This window comes from Panulirus ornatus, chromosome 16, assembly GCF_036320965.1.
Source record: "Panulirus ornatus isolate Po-2019 chromosome 16, ASM3632096v1, whole genome shotgun sequence".
Taxonomy (NCBI): Eukaryota; Metazoa; Arthropoda; class Malacostraca; order Decapoda; family Palinuridae; genus Panulirus; species Panulirus ornatus.
The window spans coordinates 13,085,820-13,105,819 of record NC_092239.1 but is presented as its reverse complement, the minus strand read 5'-3'; the positions used below and the strand labels follow the sequence as shown (position 1 = coordinate 13,105,819).

Here is a 20,000-nt window from a genome sequence, read left to right as displayed (position 1 = left end):
AAAGGATCGTTCCGTTGTACTCATACCTGTCATAACCGAGAGTCGTACTGCCGTGATCAAGGGTCATACCGTCTTGCTCAAGGGTTGCGACGTCGTGCTCAAGGGTTGCGACGTCGTGCTCAAGGGGCTGAACGAAGCAATTATCAGCAGCCAAAATTTTACAGTAAAGTTTTGTCAAATTATTTCAGACATTAAGGTCAATGTGAAAACAATATACTGCAGGTAGACCTAAAATTTCGCTTTTCCCATCCCCTTCCGCCCAGAACCAATCATGGCCATGATGTAGCAAAACGGTTAAAGACACGGGGGTAAAGTATGATTCTAAAATTTTTCTTGGACCATTTAAGTCACCCCCATACACTCAGCCGGGAAAGAAAATGGGATTTATTCTTTCTTTATATCAGAATAAATTCACTGGTGAGAGAAACACAGATAACTTTCTGTGCCTACAAAATGAGCTGAATGCAATTCACTGTAAATATACACACGAAAGAATATAATCACACTTTATACAGAACTTTCAACGGCTTTTATACATCCATTTGTTTTATAAACAAACCCATTTACGTTTTCTGTAAAGCCCTTCAGCGTTTTCTATATAATATATATCTTTTAGATAACCATTTACGTTTTCTGTAAAACCATTTACCTTTCCTGTAAAATAATGTTCTAGATAGTAATTTTGTATGCCTTCTGCCTCAGGATGTGCAGATGTAGCCGCATGTGTGGCATAGAAGCATATGTAGTGTAGCAGTAAGTGTGGCACAGGAAGTGCGGTGCAACAGGTGTGGTACAGAAAGTGTGGTGCATCAGATGTAGTGCAGTAGGTGTGGTACAGCAAGTGTAGTGCAGCAGATGTAGTGCAGCAGATGTAGTGCAGCAGATGTAGTGCAGCAGATGTAGTGCAGCAGAAGTGGTACAGCAGGTGTGATACAGGACAATTGTGGTACAGGAAGCGTGGTGCAACAGATGTAGTGCAGCAGGTGTGGTACAGCAAGTGTGATAAAACAGATTTAGTGCAGTAGATGTGGTACAGCAAGTGTGGTACAGCAGATGTAGTGCAGCAGGTGTGGTACAGCAAGTGTGATACAGCAGATGTAGTGCAGCAGGTGTGGTACAGCAAGTGTGATACAGCAGATGTAGTGCAGCAGATGTGGTACAGCAAGTGTGGTACAGCAGATGTAGTGCAGCAGGTGTGGTACAGCAAGTGTGGTACAGCAGATGTAGTGCAGCAGGTGTGGTACAGCAAGTGTGGTACAGCAGATGTAGTGCAGCAGGTGTGGTGCAGCAAGTGTGATACAGAAGATGTAGTGCAGCAGATGTGGTACAGCAAGTGTGATACAGCAGATGTAGTGCAGCAGGTGTGGTACAGCAAGTGTGATACAGCAGATGTAGTGCAGCAGGTGTGGTACAGCAAGTGTGATACAGCAGATGTAGTGCAGCAGATGTGGTACAGCAAGTGTGGTGCAGCAGATGTAGTGCAGCAGGTGTGGTACAGCAAGTGTGATACAGCAGATGTAGTGCAGCAGGTGTGGTACAGTAAGTGTGATACAGCAGATGTAGTGCAGCAGATGTGGTACAGCAAGTGTGGTGCAGCAGATGTAGTGCAGCAGATGTGGTACAGCAAGTGTAGTGCAGCAGTTGGCTAGCTGGGAGGGAGGGAAGGAGGGAGGGAGGGAAGGCATGGCAGCAGCAGGAGTCGTAGCAGCTGGGCACAACCCTACGGGAGCTGCCCGCCGGGTTTCACTTCACTAGACGACCTCCCTTTTTTTGATTTTCCAAAAGAAGGGACAGAGAGAGGGGGGGCCGAGCGAGGATATTCCCTCTAAGGCTTAACCCTCTGTTCTTAACGTTACCTCGCTAACGCACCAAAAGGCATATATATATATATATATATATATATATATATATATATATATATATATATTTTTTTTTTTTTTTTTTTTTTTGCTTTGTCGCTGTCTCCCGCGTTTGCGAGGTAGCGCAAGGAAACATATATATATATATATATATATATATATATATATATATATATATATATATATATATATATATATATATTTTTCACCCACAAAGTTATGGAATATTCATTATTTTCCTTTAACTCTTCCCGAAAAGACTTGTTTCATCTTTCCTTTCACAAAGGCTATTTTTCTTTTCTCTTTTTAAGGGGGGACTAAAATGCACTTCTTATGTTATCCTTTCCCGCCACTTTTTTTCCTTTTTACCTGATGGCTTAAACGTCGCCTACCGCAAGACTCACATATGGCAAAGTTGTCCTGATTTTCTTTCATAGTAATCATAACACTGTACGGAGCTTCATCATTCATTCCCTCATTTTTTTTCTTCTTCTTTCATATAAGGCCTTTTGTATGTCCCCTGTTCTTTCAATCTATCCTCATCTCTTTGTCCCGTCCGCTGGCCTATCAACTTAGCCTCTGTGTGTGTGTGTGTGTGTGTGTGTGTGTGTGTGTGTGTGTGTGTGTGTGTGTGTGTGTCTGTTTGTGTGGGCGCGCACGCGCACCTGTCTATCAATCTTCTATTCATCACTAACTGACACCACAGTAACACTAATATCGCCAGCGACACTACGCTGACACCACTACCACCACACCCTATCTAGCTGCCACCACACACTAACACCGCTGCCACCGCAACCTCACCACCACGGCTGGTAATATGTATACTGAATGACTGGAAGTTAGTGTGGCCATGGGTAGGCAGGAGTGGCCATGGGTCAGTAGGAGTGGCCATGGGATGGCAGGTGTGGCCATGGGTTGGCAGGTGTGACCACAGTTTGGCAGGTGTAACCATGGGTTGGCAGGTGTGGCCATGGGTTGGCAGGTGTGACCACAGTTTGGCAGGTGTAACCATGGGTTGGCAGGTGTGGCCATGGGTTGGCAGGTGTGACCATGGGTTGGCAGGTGTGGCCATCTATGGGGGATGATGACAAATGCGGCCGTGGGTTGGCTAGGCTACTGTAAAGCGAAGGTGTGCGTGTGTGGGCGTTCAAATGGCTGACACGGGCGTGGGTCCAGTGGGTGTGGCCATGAGGGGGTGGGGGTTTGAGGGGGGGGAGATGGTTGGCTGCAGAATATTACCATCTAGTGCTCAGGGTTCGGTCCAGCCCACCCCTGCCCATCCTCCCTACACACCAGGAGGACACTATCCCTGAGCCAGGTTACGTAGGAAGGCTTATGGAGAGAGAGAGAGAGAGAGAGAGAGAGAGAGAGAGAGAGAGAGAGAGAGAGAGAGAGAGAGAGAGAGAGAGAGAGAGAGACCTTACTTTACCCTGATTTCCCTTACAACACCCACAGGGAGCCACAACTTACCCTGCCTCGCAAAACCCACAGAATGATACACCCAGAGGGGGCGGCAAACCTGCTCTGTCTCACAACACCGAGAGGGAAAGCACACTCCAGCCAGCCTCACAACACCCAGAGAAAGCCATACCCCGGCCAGCCTCACAACACCCAGAGAAAGCCATACCCAGGCCAGTCTCACAACACCCAGAGAAAGCCATACCCCGGCCAGCCTCACAACACCCAGAGAAAGCCATACCCCGGCCAGTCTCACAACACCCAGAGAAAGCCATACCCAGGCCACCCTCACAACGCCCACAGGAAGATACTCCTTTTGACAGATATCAAGTATCTGATGTGTCCTGGACCTCCCTCCTTCCCTGACGAGAGAGGAGGGAGACCCTTTGGCTTCCTGTGACCCTCACATGTCGAGGTATTGTACCCGCAGTACGTTCTATACCTACACCTACCTCTAGGTATATGCCCTGCACCCATATCATCACTGAAATATTCTGCCTTTGTATATCTTCAACAAATCTATTCTGAAACAAAAACACTCTGGCCTTCATCACAGCACACAGAGGGAGCCACATCCCGCCCTGCTTCACAACACTGATACGGAGCCACACCCCGACCTGCCTCGCCTCATAACACCCAGAGAGAGAGACGTACGCCTTCGACCTGCCTCACGACAACAAGAGGGGGTGGACACCTCGTCTAGCCTTATGGAAACCAGAGGAGCGTACATCTTAGCCCGCCTTACACCACGTAAGTGGAGGTACGCTATGTAGCAGCCTTACAGCACCACCTGACTCAGACCATCTCCTGCGACGCCCGCCCGCCAGGCACTGACGCCACAGTGGTGAGTGTGGCAAGCGACCCCGAGGCTGCCATCCACGACGCCTCCACGCTGAGCTGCGGGAGAGACGCGAGTCCTGCTGAATAACACGCTCATGCCCTACTGCCCAGCTCTTACCTCTCTCTCTCTCTCTCTCTCTCTCTCTCTCTCTCTCTCTCTCTCTCTCTCTCACACACTATACCTGAAAATTTTCACCTCTTCGCACTGCAGTTGGTATTGTTGTAAGTAATGCATTGTTCTTCTTACAAATACATCTATGAATTTTTTTCGCATATATATATATATATATATATATATATATATATATATATATATATATATATATATATATATATATATATATATAAGGTTGATATGCAACAAACGAGTTCTAGGAGCTTCTGTGTAAAGACAAAGAGGAGGAGCAGGAAGAGGAGGAGGAAGAGGAAGAGGAGGAGGAGGAGGAGGAGGAAGGGATCAAGCGTAGTGTGACACGGCAGGAGCGGTGACACGTCTACAGGAGGCGGTGAAGACCATCCTGTGGGTGAGCTTAACGCTGAGCGATATGCCCTCACACCACCCAGACCACGGATGCCCGGGCTGATGTGTGCTCCCTACCCAGGCACAGCAGCACACTAGCGCCTCTCGCAGGTAAAACCATTATTTTCGTTTTCTATTCTTTTTACGTCCTTGCTGCCTACTGGTTCACTGGGTGCTATTAGCGACCTTCCTTTGTCTTATAATAACTCGATTTCAGTGTTAAGATTATTAAACAAATGACGGGAAGACTCCTCAGAGAAAATGAGATGTCACTGAACACACAAAGAAAGCTTACTTCGTACGTGGACGATTAATATATATTTTTTTCATTGCGGAAACACACGGCATGTGTCTGTTTGTGACCGCTAATCCCTTTGAGCACGACGGTATGACCCTTGGCTGTGATGGCGTGGCTTTTGGACCTGACCTTTGTGGACACCAGTAGTGGGCCACACAAGTACTGTGTACCCCAGCAAGGGGTGCAGTATTATGAAATACACCAGTGTTGGGCCACACTGGCAGTGGCCACATCAGTAACGGGTCACGCTAGTGGTGGGCCACACCAGTGGTGGATCACGCAAGTGGTGGGCCACACCATTGGTTCGCCACTCTAGTGATAGGCCGCACCGAATGGTGGGCCACGCTAGAAGTGGGCCACACCATTGGTTTGCCACTCTAGTGATAGGCCACACCAATGGTGGGCCACACCAGTAGTGGGACCACGCTCGTGGTGGGCCACTCTAGTGATGGGCCACGCCAACAATGCCCGTAGGAGACTGGGAAGTGCCAGTCTTCCTTCCGTTTCTCCAGAGCCATACACGTACACAGACCCTCGCCAGGACTCTGGTCACCACGCGTCCTTCACCTCCCCCTCTGGCGTCCAGGGATGTCCGGCCTCCACAAATGTTTGGTCTCCTGCGGGAGGCACCCTCAACCTGCGGTCAGCGGGAGGCCTGCGGTCAGGGGGGCGCAGCCAGCCACTAATCCGCCGGACTTGCTCGTAAAATTTCTCTTCGACAAAGAGAGGGTGATAGTTTGTTTTGCTGACACAGGCTGACTGGGGCGACAGTGGGCTGTTGGGGGTACTACGGTCGGATCGTTGACATTCTTAAAAGTGTTGGGGACCAAAGGCAGAGAAATATCAAAAGCTTGTGAAGGAGGTGATTCGTTTTGGAAGATAATCAACGCGAAGCCAACGCAGTGTCACAGGGAGCTAACCATTTTTCTTACGAGTGGTTAGTAGAGCCACAAGTGGTCAGTCAGCAGTGTCTCACAGTGGTAAGCAGTAGCTTCAGGGAGTCAGCTGTATCTTCAAAGAGTGGTCAGTCATGTCTAAACAGTGGGTGGGGACATCTCAGTGGTGGGGGGTTTGTTTTGGAGTGGCCAGCTGTTTTACTGCAGTCAACTGTGCCTGGCTGTGTCTCACAGTGGTCGAGGACGGTGACCAGCGTCCCAAGAGTGGGGTTGGAGGGGGTCACAGGCGACTCATAGTGGCTATGATGAGGGTCACCGGCGACTCAAGAGTGGGCAAGAAGAGAGTCACCGGCGACTCAAGAGTGGCTATGAGGGGGTCACCGGCGATTCAGAATGCTTAGCAGCGTTTCTGAGTCGCCATCTGCATCTCACAATACGTCAGTGATGCCATATGATAATAAGTCGCTCAGCGTCTCGGCTGTGTCTCAGATTGGTCACTGGCATCTCACAGGGGTCAGCAGACCATCGGAAATGTCTTAAAAGTCTTCCAAAAAGTTGAGTTTCCACACCTTTCTTTTTTTTTCGCTCCTGTAATATGACACATCATATTTTGTGGGCTTCCTTGAAGTGTCGCGTGTCGTCAGCACGTCTAACGAGGTGGACTCCATCATTAATTACCCTCTTTGGTCAAACAAGTCTCCCCCGTTCATTGTCGCTTACCAGCAGGGGGTGTGTGCGGTTGGCACGGCAGCTCCAGGTCCTCCCTCCGCTGTGGTCTATCAGGTTAAAGGAGGTCCAAAGCCCTAGGCTAGAGGGTGGTGGAGGGGGGAAGAGACGGGGCATATGTAATAGGTGGAGGGAAAGGTCAATGGAGGAAGACAAGAAGGGGTCAGGAGGAGGAGGTAGGCATAATGAGAATACCAAGAAATATCAGAGGTTTTGAGGAAGTTAATCTCGCGCTTTCTATCCATACTCTCTCTCTCTCTCTCTCTCTCTCTCTCTCTCTCTCTCTCTCTCTCTCTCTCTCTCTCTCATCTAATCGGTTTCCCGTTGAACTCAACCCACACCAGGCCTCTTCCTCCTCCTCCTCCTCTCCAAAAAAGGGCAATCTCCAGATCGCACAAGCTGATGTAGCTACGGATACTCGATCCATCTCCATTTTTGACGCTGAGCTAAGAGGTGACGAGATGAGCTATCTCACTGAGGTCTGATCAATATGCTGATAACAAAAAAACCCTTATTAGCGAGGGACCAAAGTTTAGGAAGTAGAGACACACAAGCGACGGCTGATCACCGAAGTACGGAAACCATAAATCGCATCACAAACATCATGCAAGATACACTGAAGATATATAACGTTTTCCCTCTTGATAAACCAGCGCTTGTTAGTGTAAATTCACAGTCACATTGAGTGTTGTCGTCACTGAACACAAAAACTGCCGAATCCTGGAATGCTGTATACTGAATCTTCGGATATTTTATACCGAATCTTGGGATACTTTATGCAGGATCTTGGGAATACTGTATACCGAATCTTGGCAATACTTTATTATAACGAATCGTGGAACAGTTTATCGCTCATTACAGTCCCCCAGATGCCTTTGATAATGATTCCCCGTGATGCATAAAGTTACATCACAAGTCTGGTTACCGAGAAGCTAAGCCACGACGTCTCCATCACTATATCTTACGAAAACTTAGCCTTACGTACACACGCGCCCGTTGCTTGATATGAAGTCTTGACATCATGATGTGAGTCACTCTTCACACTGTGTTGTTCTCGGTTTACTTCAGCGGAGGTCTGAGGGACACATCAGCATGTCAGCCGGACGGAACAAAGAATTTCTTCATATTGAAGACGAGATTATGGAGTTCTGTATTCTTCTTAGCCACATGGTTTACCACGAGAAAGGAGTATACATAAGGCAGAGGAGTTTATACATGACAGACATCCGTCTTAGGAGTCATAAGGGAGCCTGACAGATACACACACACACACACACACATATATATATATATATATATATATATATATATATATCTTTCCTTCACACTATTCGCCATTTCCCGCGATAGCGAGGTAGCGTTAAGAACAGAGGACTGTGCCTTTGAAGGAAATCCTGACTTGGCCCCCCTCTATGTTCCTCTTTTCGGAAAATTAAAAATGAGAGGGGAGGATTTCCAGCCACCCGCTCCCTCCCCTTTTAGTCGCCTTTTACGACAGGCAGGGAATACGTGGGAAGTATTTTTTCTCCCTTATCCCCAGGGATATATATATATATATATATATATATATATATATATATATATATATATATATATATATATATATATAGTGGCGGAGGCTCGACACAGCATACGGGGCAGATCACACTTGGCTACGACGGGTCGGTTCATCCGTCGTAACTCGTCTGTACTCACGTGAGGGGTAAAAGAAATGATCTTAAAAATAACTCTGGGGTAAATATAGAACCCGGGAACCCGGTAGGGGGTGATGGTCGGGGAACACATGTGTATCAAGTGGGTGATGGATGCCGAGACTGATGTCTCCCGAGGTGGTCAACCAACACCCACCCTCCAGCCTTCCCCCACAAACCCACTGGCCCTTAGAAGACAACAACCCTACCCCCCCAACATCGAGACACACCCCTCTCTGGCCGACCACTACCGCCCTCTGGCCGCCACCCTGGCACCGAGTGGGCCACTCCTGGCGGCGTGGCACGTGGGTCCTCCTCACTAATGCCGCCTCACCCGCCCGCTGCTGCTGCTGCTGCTGGTGCCATCGTCCGGGGTCGGCGCGTGCGGTGACCACACCACCACCCCCAGGCTGGTCCTGCCACTAAACACGTGCCTCTCGCCGCGGTCAGGGCGCGTGGCCTGCGACAGGAAGGTGCTGGGAAAAAGCCTACCTTTAAAGGTCATTATGATGAAAACAACCCATCAGATGATGATCCTTAAAACCCAGACGCGCTTCGAAGATTATAACACTATCTACACACAGTACCACCTTGTCTCTAGAGGTTGAAAATACAATTGACAAAATTCTGCGCAATCTGTGTTTTCCAATTTCTTACCTTCACTTTCAAAGCTTTTCGTTTCTTATGGTTACCAATTTGATATCAGTGTTAGTCTTACTACCATGAGATTTGATCTTAGAATGTCTCTGTGAGTCTTTTCTTGAGTTCTGGTGACTGTTACGAGACTTAGCAACACCATGATGACACGAGAATAACAAGTGATGTATAATAGGGAAGCCGATATTAATAATGTGTAGAGGCAATTTAGTAATAGGGGGAATGATGCTTAGTAAAGGGAAGACTCAGTTTAGCAACAGGGTGGAAGATATTCAGTAATGATAAGAGACAATTTAGTAATAGGTCAAGGTAGTTCAATAATGAAGTGGAGGACATTAGTAATGGGTAAAGGCAACTTCGTAATAGAGTGAAGGACATTTAGTAATGGGTAAAGGCAATTCAATAATGGAGTGGAGGACATTTAGTAATGGGTAAAGGCAATTCAATAATGGAGTGGAGGACATTTAGTAATGGGTAAAGGCAATTCAATAATGGAGTGGAGGACATTCAGTAATGGGTAAAGGCAATTCAATAATGGAGTGGAGGACATTTAGTAATGGGTTAAGGCAACTTAGTAACAGAGTGGAGGATATTTAATGATGGGAATAGGTATTTTACTAATTGGATGAAGGATATTTGATAACCAATTTAGTAATACGGTGAAGATATTAAGTAGTGGATTATAGGATGAAGGATATTTAATAACCAATTTAGTAATACGGTGAAGATATCAAGAAGTGGATAATAGTATGAAGGATATTTAATAACCAATTTAGTAATACGGTGAAGATATTAAGTAGTGGATAATAGGATGAAGGATATTTAATAACCAATTTAGTAATACGGTGAAGATATTAAGTAGTGGATTATAGGATGAAGGATATCTAATAACCAATTTAGTAATGCGGTGGAGGTATTTAGTAACGGATAATAGGGTGAAGGATATTTAGTGCTAGGTTAGAGACAATTTAGTGATACGGTAAATATAATCAGATTATGAGCGGAGACATTAAGGGGGAGGTTGGCGGAGACTTGGCCATGGACGGAGACGATCTGTTAATGGAATTAATATGATTAAGTAACACGTGAAGACACTTTAGGGAGCACAGATGACGTCATTACGTTATAGAGAGAGAGAGAGAGAGAGAGAGAGAGAGAGAGAGAGAGAGAGAGAGAGAGAGAGAGAGAGAGAGAGAGAGAGAGAGACTTTGTAATTAGATGGTGAGGAATTCACCATAGATAAGCGTGGATCTTACCCATACGGTGAATATAGAAAGAAGAGGCGCGTTGTGGTATAGAAAATAGAGGAGTGAAGCTCAGGAGGTTAACGAAAGGATGAGAGATGGAATAATGGACACCCACAAGTGGAACGGGTGGAGAGGATTTTGACAGTGGAACGGAGGAGTGGGGAAAGAACTGAAGAAATAGACTCCAAAGTGGTTTTAACGGTGGTGGGGAGTTAAGGACTTAGGGTAGAGTAATGGGGAGGGAGTCCAGAGAAATTAGGTACGGGGGTTGAGGGTTGTACGGAGAGAGAGGGAGGGGTGTGGAGAAGGGGGAGGAAATGGGTAATGGGAGGGATGGAGGGAGGGAGGGAAAGGGAGGAATGTTGGAGACGACCAGAGGGGCTCCCGGCGGCGCCAGCCTCACCGCTACTTCCGGACACCATCACTGGTCAGCTACTGTTGGTGTGGGAGAAACTCCCTCCCTTCCTCCCTCCCTCTCTCTCCCCCTCCCCTCTCTCTCTCTCTCTCTCTCTCTCTCTCTCTCTCTCTCTCTCTCTCTCTCTCTCTCTCTCTCTCTCTCTCGTATGTGCATCTGCGTATCATGCGTCTGCGTCTGTCAACATGAGATCAGCCCAGATGTCCTTCGCTAGTACAAGTGTGGGAGATGAATGGATGGGGAGGTCGTGAGCGTGTGCGGCAAACAGAAGTTTACACAGTGTTACGATGGTAAAGACAGTCCAAGAGATGAGGGTCTCATAAATGTAAAACGTCATCCTCGGAGTATAAACATATAATCATATATATATATATATATATATATATATATATATATATATATATATATATATATATATATATATATATATATATGAGGTAGCTTTTAAAAACAGAGGACTGGGGCCTTTTGGGAAGGGAAATCCTGATTTGGGCCCCCCCCTCATTTCCTTTTTTTTGGGAAAAATTAAAAATGAGGGGGGAGGATTTCCAGCCACCCGCTCCCCCCCTTTTAGTCGCCTTTTACGACAGGCAGGGAATACGTGGGAAGTTTTTTTTTTTCCCCCCTTATCCCCGGGGGATTTTATATATATATATATATATATATATTAAAATAAAAAATATATAAATATATAATAATATAGTGGCGGAGGCTCGCACAGAAATAGGGGCAGATCCCCCCCACGACGGTGGGTTTTCATCCGTCGTAACTCGTCTGTACTCACGTGAGGGGTAAAAGAAATGATTTTAAAAAATAACTCGGGGGAAAAATATAGAACCCGGGAACCCGGGGGGGGTGATGGTCGGGGAACACATGTGTATTAATTTGGGTGATGGTTTGCCGAGACGATGTCTCCCGAGGTGGTCAACCAACACCCACCCTCCAGCCTTCCCCCAAAAACCCACGGGCCCCTTTAGAAGACAAAAACCCCTTTACCCCCCAACATCGGAAAAACCCCACCCCTCTCGGGCCCGACCACTACCCCCTCTGGCCGCCACCCGGGCACCGAGTGGGCCACTCCGGGCGGCGTGGCACGTGGGTCCTCCTCACTAATGCCGCCTACCCGCCCGCTGCTGCTGCTGCTGCTGGTGCCATCGCCCGGGGGTCGGCGCGTGCGGTGACACCACACCCCCCCCAACCCCCCAGGCTGGTCCTGCCACTAAACACGTGCCCTCGCCGCGGTAAAGGGCCGTGGCCTGCGACGGGAAAGGGTGCTGGGAAAAACCTCCCTTTTAAAAGGGTCATTATGATGAAAACAACCCATCAAAATAAAATGACCCTTTAAAAAAACCCAGACGCGCTTGAAGTTTAAATAACACAAATCTACACACAGTCCCAAAACTTGTCTCTAGAGGTTGAAAATACAATTGAAAAAATTTCCCTCCCAAAATTTCGTTTTTTCCCCAATTTCTTACCTTCACTTTCAAAACTTTTCGTTTCTTATGATTTTTCAATTTGATATCAATGTTAGTCTTACTACCATGAGATTTGATCTTAGAATGTCTCTGTGAGTCTTTTTTTGAAATTCTGGTGACTGTTTTCGAGACTTTGCAAAACCAAGATGACACGAGAATAACAAGTGATGTTAAAAAGGGAAGCCGATATTAGTAATGTGTAGGGGGCAATTTAGTAATAGGGGGGGAAAAAAAAAAAAGTTTAGTAAAGGGAAGACTCAGTTTTTTGAACAGGGTGGAAGAAAATTCAGTAATGATAAGAGACCCAAATTTGTAATAGGTAAAGGTAGTTCAATAATGGAGTTGGGGGAATTTTGTAATGGGGAAAGGCAATTAATAATGGGGTGGAGGACATTTAGTTTAAAGGGTAAAGGCAATTCAAAAAATGGGGTGGAGGACATTTTGTAATGGGTAAAGGCAATTCAATAATGGAGTGGAGGGGCATTTTGTAATGGGTAAAGGCAATTCAATAATGGATGGAGGACCCTTTAGTAAAAAGGGAAAGGCAATTCAATAATGGAAATGGAGGACATTTAGAATGGGGAAAGGGAAATTAATAAGGGGTGGAGGAATTTAATAAAGGGAAAGGAATTTTTTTAATTTGGGGTGGAAAGGGAAATTTGAATTAAACCAAAATTTTTTAATGGGTGGAAGGGAAAATTTTTTAAGGGGGGAAATTAAAAAGGATGGAAAGGGAAAAAAGTAATTAAACCCAAATTTTTTAAAAGGGTTGGGGGAATTTAAAAAGGGGGGAATTAATAAGGATGGGGGAATTTTAATAAGGGGAAACCCAAAAATTTAAGGGTGGAGGGAATTTTTGGGAAAGGGAACAAAGGAGTGGGGAAAGAAGGGGAAAAAAAGGGAATTCCCCAAAAAGGGGGGTTTTAAGGGTGGGGAATTAAAAAGGATCTTTAGGGGAAAAGGGGTTAAATAAGGGAGTGGGGGAAAATTTTGGGAAAGGGGTTTTAAAGGTTGTACGGAGAGAGAGGGGGGGGTGTGGAGAAGGGGGAGGAAAGGGGTAATGGGGGGGATGGAGGGGGGGAGGGAAAGGGAGGAATTTTGGGAGACGACCAGGGGGGCTCCCGGCGGCGCCAGCCCCCACCGCTATTTCCCCGGACCCCATCCTGGTCAGCTACGTTGGTGTGGGAAAACTCCCCCCCTTTCCTCCCTCCCTCTCTCTCCCCCCCCCCCTCTCTCTCTCTCTCTCTCTCTCTCTCTCTCTCTCTCTCTCTCTCTCTCTCTCTCTCTCTCTCTCTCTCGTATGTGCATCTGCGTATCATGCGTCTGCGTCTGTCAACATGAGATCAGCCCAGATGTCCTTCGCTAGTACAAGTGTGGGAGATGAATGGATGGGGAGGTCGTGAGCGTGTGCGGCAAACAGAAGTTTACACAGTGTTACCATGGTAAAGACAGTCCAAGAGATGAGGGTCTCATAAATGTAAAACGTCATCCTCGGAGTATAAACATATAATCATATATATATATATATATATATATATATATATATATATATATATATATATATATATATATATATATATATATATATTGGACAATCGCATGTTTACCAAATGGCGTCCTAGCTTCGTCTCTTCGATGTATATCAACTGACTGTTATATTTCTCTCTTGTGTCTCCCCTGATGATGTGATTATTACACGAAAGTGCACTTGGGAACTTATCGTGTTTCATTTTCCCCGTGGACTCATAGGAATATATATACTTATATATGCAAATATTTATTGGCTGTGGTAAATCACTATATGTAAAATGACCCACCCCTGACCCCACTGTCACAGTCATAACTACCTGCCTCACTTGTATCATTTTCTGGTCGGTGATGGTGATGGTGAGGGCAGTGATGGTGATGATGTGGTGACTGGTGATGGTTTCACTAATGTTAACGAGGGTCTGGTGACGGTAAGTGATTGGTTTGATGAAGTGGTGATGGCTATGTGTAGGTGATGAGGGGCATGTCTGCCATGATGATCCGGTGGTGATAGTGGTTGTAGTGAGGGTGGTGGTGGTGATGGTGATATGATGGTGAGACTGGTGAATTCCTCAAAACAATGGTAGAGGGGAGGGAGGGGGTTGGTGCAAACATATGGTGATAACAGTATGGTGACTGGGGGATGGTAAAACATGTCATGACAATGATGATGGTGATAGTGTGGTGATAGTGTGGTGGTAACGCTGTGGTGATGATGGTGTCTGTAGGATAGTGAGTGGCCGGATCACTCTGTTCTTTTAAAACCTGGGCCATTGGTGGTGACTGTGGTGATTATAGCACAGGGCAAAGTTATGGCGCAGGGTAATGGTAATAGTATGGTGGTGTCATGGAAAGTATAGTGAAGGGTATGGCAGTAGAGTGAGGGTATGGCAGTATAGTGAAGGGTATGGCAGTAGGGTGAGGGTATGGCAGTATGGTGAGGGTATGGCAGTAGGGTGAGGGTATGGCAGTAGGGTGAGGGCATGGCAGTATAGTGAAGGGTATGGCAGTAGGGTGAGGGTATGGCAGTAGGGTGAGGGTATGGCAGTAGGGTGAGGGTATGGCAGTAGGGTGAGGGTATGGCAGTAGGGTGAGGGTACGGCAGTAGGGTGAGGGTATGACAGTAGGGTGAGGTCATGGCAGTAGGGTGAGGGTATGGCAGTAGGGTGAGGTCATGGCAGTATGGTCAACGTAGGGGTGAGTATGGTACCATGGTGTGGCTACGGTGGCATGGTGCCAGCAGGCATGGTGGAGGAGAGGTCTAATCAGGCGAGAGCTGTTCTTGCTACGATGATTGCGAGGCGGTGTGGCGGTGTGGCGCAATCGCGCACGGACGGACCCTCTCAAAGCTACCGATGAGACAGGAATGAGCGAGGGAAGAAAAGAAGACGAGAAGCGAAAATATGAGAACTCTCTGAGATCAAAGGAAAAAAAAAGGGGATATGCATGAACAATATATGGGATGAGGGAGTGGTGGGAGGGAGTGTTTGGGAAGGGAAGGGGATGGGGGGAGTCTTAGTAGCGATCAGGGATGAGTGGGAGTGGAGGAAGAGGGAGGGAGGGATTGTATAGCTTGTTGATGACCCCGCTGATCGTAGCTACGCCCTTTGAAGTGACCCCCCCCCCTTCCCCAGGAGTCAGCTGACCTAGGAAGGTGGGCCATCTGACCAGCGGATAAAGTTACATTGTTCATTACTTCTCACAGATGAGTAATTCCAGCTATTTCTTAGGTGTAGTATGAGGGGAGAGTCGCTGCTTTCGGTGTAGTATGAGGGAGATTCGTTTCTTTAGGTGTAGTATGAGGGGAGATTCGTTTCTTTAGGTGTAGTATGAGGGGAGATTCGTTTCTTTAGGTGTAGTATGAGGGGAGATTCGTTTCTTTAGGTGTAGTATGAGGGGAGATTCGTTTCTTTAGGTGTAGTATGAGGGGAGATTCGTTTCTTTAGGTGTAGTATGAGGGGAGATTCGTTTCTTTAGGTGTAGTATGAGGGAGATTCGTTGCTTTAGGTGTAGTATGAGGGAGATTCGTTGCTTTAGGTGTAGTATGAGGGAGATTCGTTTCTTTAGGTGTAGTATGAGGGAGATTCGTTTCTTTAGGTGTAGTATGAGGGAGATTCGTTGCTTTAGGTGTAGTATGAGGGAGATTCGTTGCTTTAGGTGTAGTATGAGGGAGATTCGTTTCTTTAGGTGTAGTATGAGGGAGATTCGTTTCTTTAGGTGTAGTATGAGGGAGATTCGTTGCTTTAGGTGTAGTATGAGGGAGATTCGTTGCTTTAGGTGTAGTATGAGGGAGATTCGTTTCTTTAGGTGTAGTATGAGGGGAGATTCGATTCTTTAGGTGTAGTATGAGGGGAGATTCGTTTCTTTAGGTGTAGTATGAGGGGAGATTCGTTTCTTTAGGTGTAGTATGAGGGAGATTCGTTGCTTTAGGTGTAGTATGAGGGGAGATTCGTTGTTTTAGGTGTAGTATGAGGGGAGATTCGTTTCTTTAGGTGTAGTATGAGGGAGATTCGTTTCTTTAGGTGTAGTATGAGGGGAGATTCGTTGCTTTAGGTGTAGTATGAGGGAGATTCGTTGCTTTAGGTGTAGTATGAGGGAGATTCGTTGCTTTAGGTGTAGTATGAGGGGAGATTCGTTTCTCTAAGTGTACTATGATGAAAATCCAAGTTTTAAGACCCGTCACTATGAGGAAACTCCTGAAGGTTTACTTGTAACCGGGAAATAAAAATCATAATTTTCTTCGCTCTAGAAATAAAGAAAACTAATAAAACATATTTAATAAAAATCCGCGTTATAAACCCTTTTAGTAAAAATAAAATTCTAGCTAAAAGCCTTTTTTTCTTTTTTAGATAAGAAAAGCAAGTAAAAAAAAAATTAATTTTTTCGAATAAAAAGGACTTCCTCTCCGATGCCATGCAAGAACAGAGCCAGAAAACTGGGGCCAGAGACTTCGTACACAACACCACAGCTGAAGCGCCAGTTTGGATGCGTTTACGACCATCACTTCTCCCCGCTACATCCTACATAATACTCCCACAAAATCGACAGTCTATCGACCCCTACCTTACAAAGAATCGTACAAATCTACAATACACCCGTCTCTACCTTACAAAAATCCCACAAAACTACATTACACCCGTCTCTACCTTGCAAAAATCCCACGAATCTACATTACAACCGTCTCTACCTTACAAAAATCCCACAAAACTACATTACACCCGTCTCTAGCTTACAAAAATCCCACAAATCTACAATACACCCGTCTCTACCTTACAAAAATCCCACAAATTTACAATACACCCGTCTCTACCTTACAAAAATCCCACAAATCTACAATACAACCGTCTCTACCTTACAAAAAACCATACAATTGTACAATACACCTGTCTACCTACACCCTTAAAAGAAAATCCACAAAATGAACAATGTACTTATTTGTATCCCATAAAAACCCTCAGATCCGTACCAAACCCAGCTCTGCTGCCTCTGGGGACAAAACCATCGTAACCTCTACATCTACAGGACGCAAAAACCATTGCCGTCTGTACAGAACATGTAGTAAAAACCGTCGGATCTTCACCGTGCCCGCTGTAAGACCTTTAAACGTAAGTAGTTATACACCACGGAACTACCACATCTGTAAGGCTGCAAGGCACGACACCAACACAGCTGCACATAACGTTACCACCACAGCTACACGCAACGGTACCGCCACAGCTACACGCAACGGTACCACCACAGCTGCATATAACGGTACCACCACAGCTGCACGCAACGGTACCACCACAGCTGCATATAACGGTACCACCACAGCTGCACGCACCGGTACCACCACAGCTGCATGCAACGGTACCACCACAGCTGCACATACCGGTACCACCACAGCTGCACGCACCGGTACCACCACAGCTGCATGCAACGGTACCGCCACAGCTGCACATAACGGTACCACCACAGCTGCATATAACGATAACACCACAGCTGCACATACCGGTACCACCACAGCTGCATGCAACGGTACCACCACAGCTGCATATAACGGTACCACCACAGCTGCACGCACCGGTACCACCACAGCTGCATATAACGGTACCACCACAGCTGCACATACCGGTACCACCACAGCTGCATGCAACGGTACCACCACAGCTGCATGCAACGGTACCACCACAGCTGCATATAACGGTACCACCACAGCTAAACATAACGGTACCACCACAGCTGCACGCAACGGTACCAAACACAGCTGCATGCAACGGCACCACCACAGCTGCATATAATGGTACCACCACAGCTGCATGCAACGGTACCAAACACAGCTGCATGCAACGGTACCACCACAGCTGCATATAATGGTACCACCACAGCTGCATGCAACGGTACCAAACACAGCTGCATGCAACGGTACCACCACAGCTGCATATAATGGTACCACCACAGCTGCATGCAACGGTACCACCACAGCTGCATATAATGGTACCACCACAGCTGCACGCAACGGTACCAAACACAGCTGCATGCAACGGCACCACCACAGCTGCATATAATGGTACCACCACAGCTGCATGCAACGGTACCAAACACAGCTGCATGCAACGGTACCACCACAGCTGCATGCAACGGTACCGCCACAGCTGCACATACCGGTACCACCACAGCTGCACGGAACAGAACCTTGAGATCCCTCTCCGCTCCCCCTTCTCCTGACTGTGGCAGCAGCAGCAGCAGACGGCCGGGTTAGAAGGGCTCGCGAGGGTAAATAATTGATGCAAAGTAAATGTGATGCTTGGCTTACCTATGCCTCCGTCGCCTCAGGCAGCCTAGCCCCTCGACCAGGCCAGGAGATCTTCCTCCCCCCTCTCACAACCACCTCAAACCCCAACCACACTCGTCTCCAAACCAAGACCGGAGAGCCATCCTCACCAACAACCACCCACACCACCAACCCCTCACCCCACACTACGAACCCTAGGCTTGGAGAGCTTCCCGCCCGCACCCCCACAACTCTATACCTACCCTGAAGCGCCGAGAAGAAAACGAAATTACAATAGTTAAAAGAAATATCTTAATTATAATGATAACAAGGAAAATAAAGATACAGTGATACGTGATAACAAAATAGGTCTAACTAAAAAACAGTAATGATGTATATATATATATATATATATATATATATATATATATATATATATATATATATATATATATATATATATATTCTAGCCTTAGCCAGATACCCAGTCTATAGATCAACCCCACAAGGTGGAGGAACAGCTAGGTCGACTGTGAACCGACTGCCATAAAATAACCTGTGTGCTCGACCCTGGGCGGCCCGTGAATATATTACAGTACAAACGAGAGTGGATAAGTAATTAATTATATGAATTTATGAATAACTGAACAAATATCAAATGAAAGTGGGGAAACAGTTGAATAAGAAAAAGAAATTAAAACAGGAAAATGATGAGAGGATTTCCATAATCCAAGTACAATGCGAAATAGAGCAAAAATACATAAATGTAACGAGAGGGAAAATTGCACGAAACAACCTAATCCCTGTCCAAAGCAGTTAAGACAGATAAGTAATGAACGTTTCTGAAGACTGAAGCAAACATAAAATGAAACAGACATGAGATATATACATTTTGGAAGTACAGGATAGAAATGATTTATATATATATATATATATATATATATATATATATATATATATATATATATATATATATATATATATATATATATATATATATATATATATATATATATATATATATATATATCTTTTTTCAAACTATTCGCTATTTCCCGCGTTAGCGAGGTAGCGTTAAGAACAGAGGACTGGGCCTTTGAGGGAATATCCTCACCTGGCCCCCTTCTCTGTTCCTTCTTTTGGAAAATTAAAAAAAAAAAAAAACGAGAGGGGAGGATTTCCAGCCCCCTGCTCCCTCCCCTTTTAGTCGCCTTCTACGACACGCAGGGAATACGTGGGAAGTATTCTTTCTCCCCTATTCCCAGGGATAATATATATATATATATATATATATATATATATATATATATATATATATACATATACATATATATATATATATATATATATATATATATATATATATATATATATAAGAATTACAATGTGGCAGGGGTCACAAAAAAGATGAGAGACGCCAGTCCAGTGTTTTTTTAATCCCTTGGTAGCGATGGTACGACCCTTGAGCACGGCGTTACGACCTTTGAACACGACGGTAGGACGCTCGGTACGACCCTTGAGCTTAAAGGTACGCCCCTTGACCACAACGTTAAGACCCTTGGGCAAGATGACCCAATGGGTCGTACCGCGTCATGCTCAAGGGTCGTACCACGTCATGCTCAAGGGCCTTACCAC

At 45.9% G+C, this 20,000-nt stretch overlaps 1 protein-coding gene across 9 annotated transcripts in view; it reads right to left on the bottom strand.

The window, feature by feature from the left end:
- Positions 1-20,000, bottom strand: part of LOC139754149 (insulin gene enhancer protein ISL-1-like) — a 478,425-nt gene that overhangs the window by 135,365 nt on the left and 323,060 nt on the right. The window contains exon 9 of one of the 9 annotated variants that reach the window (XM_071671296.1): positions 3,975-4,217. The exons of the other annotated variants lie outside the window; for them this stretch is intronic. Within the exon in view, the coding sequence (XP_071527397.1) occupies positions 4,116-4,217 (102 nt within the window). The 3' untranslated portion in view covers positions 3,975-4,115. Of the gene's footprint in view, positions 1-3,974; positions 4,218-20,000 lie in introns of those variants that run through there. 9 annotated transcript variants of the gene reach the window in all.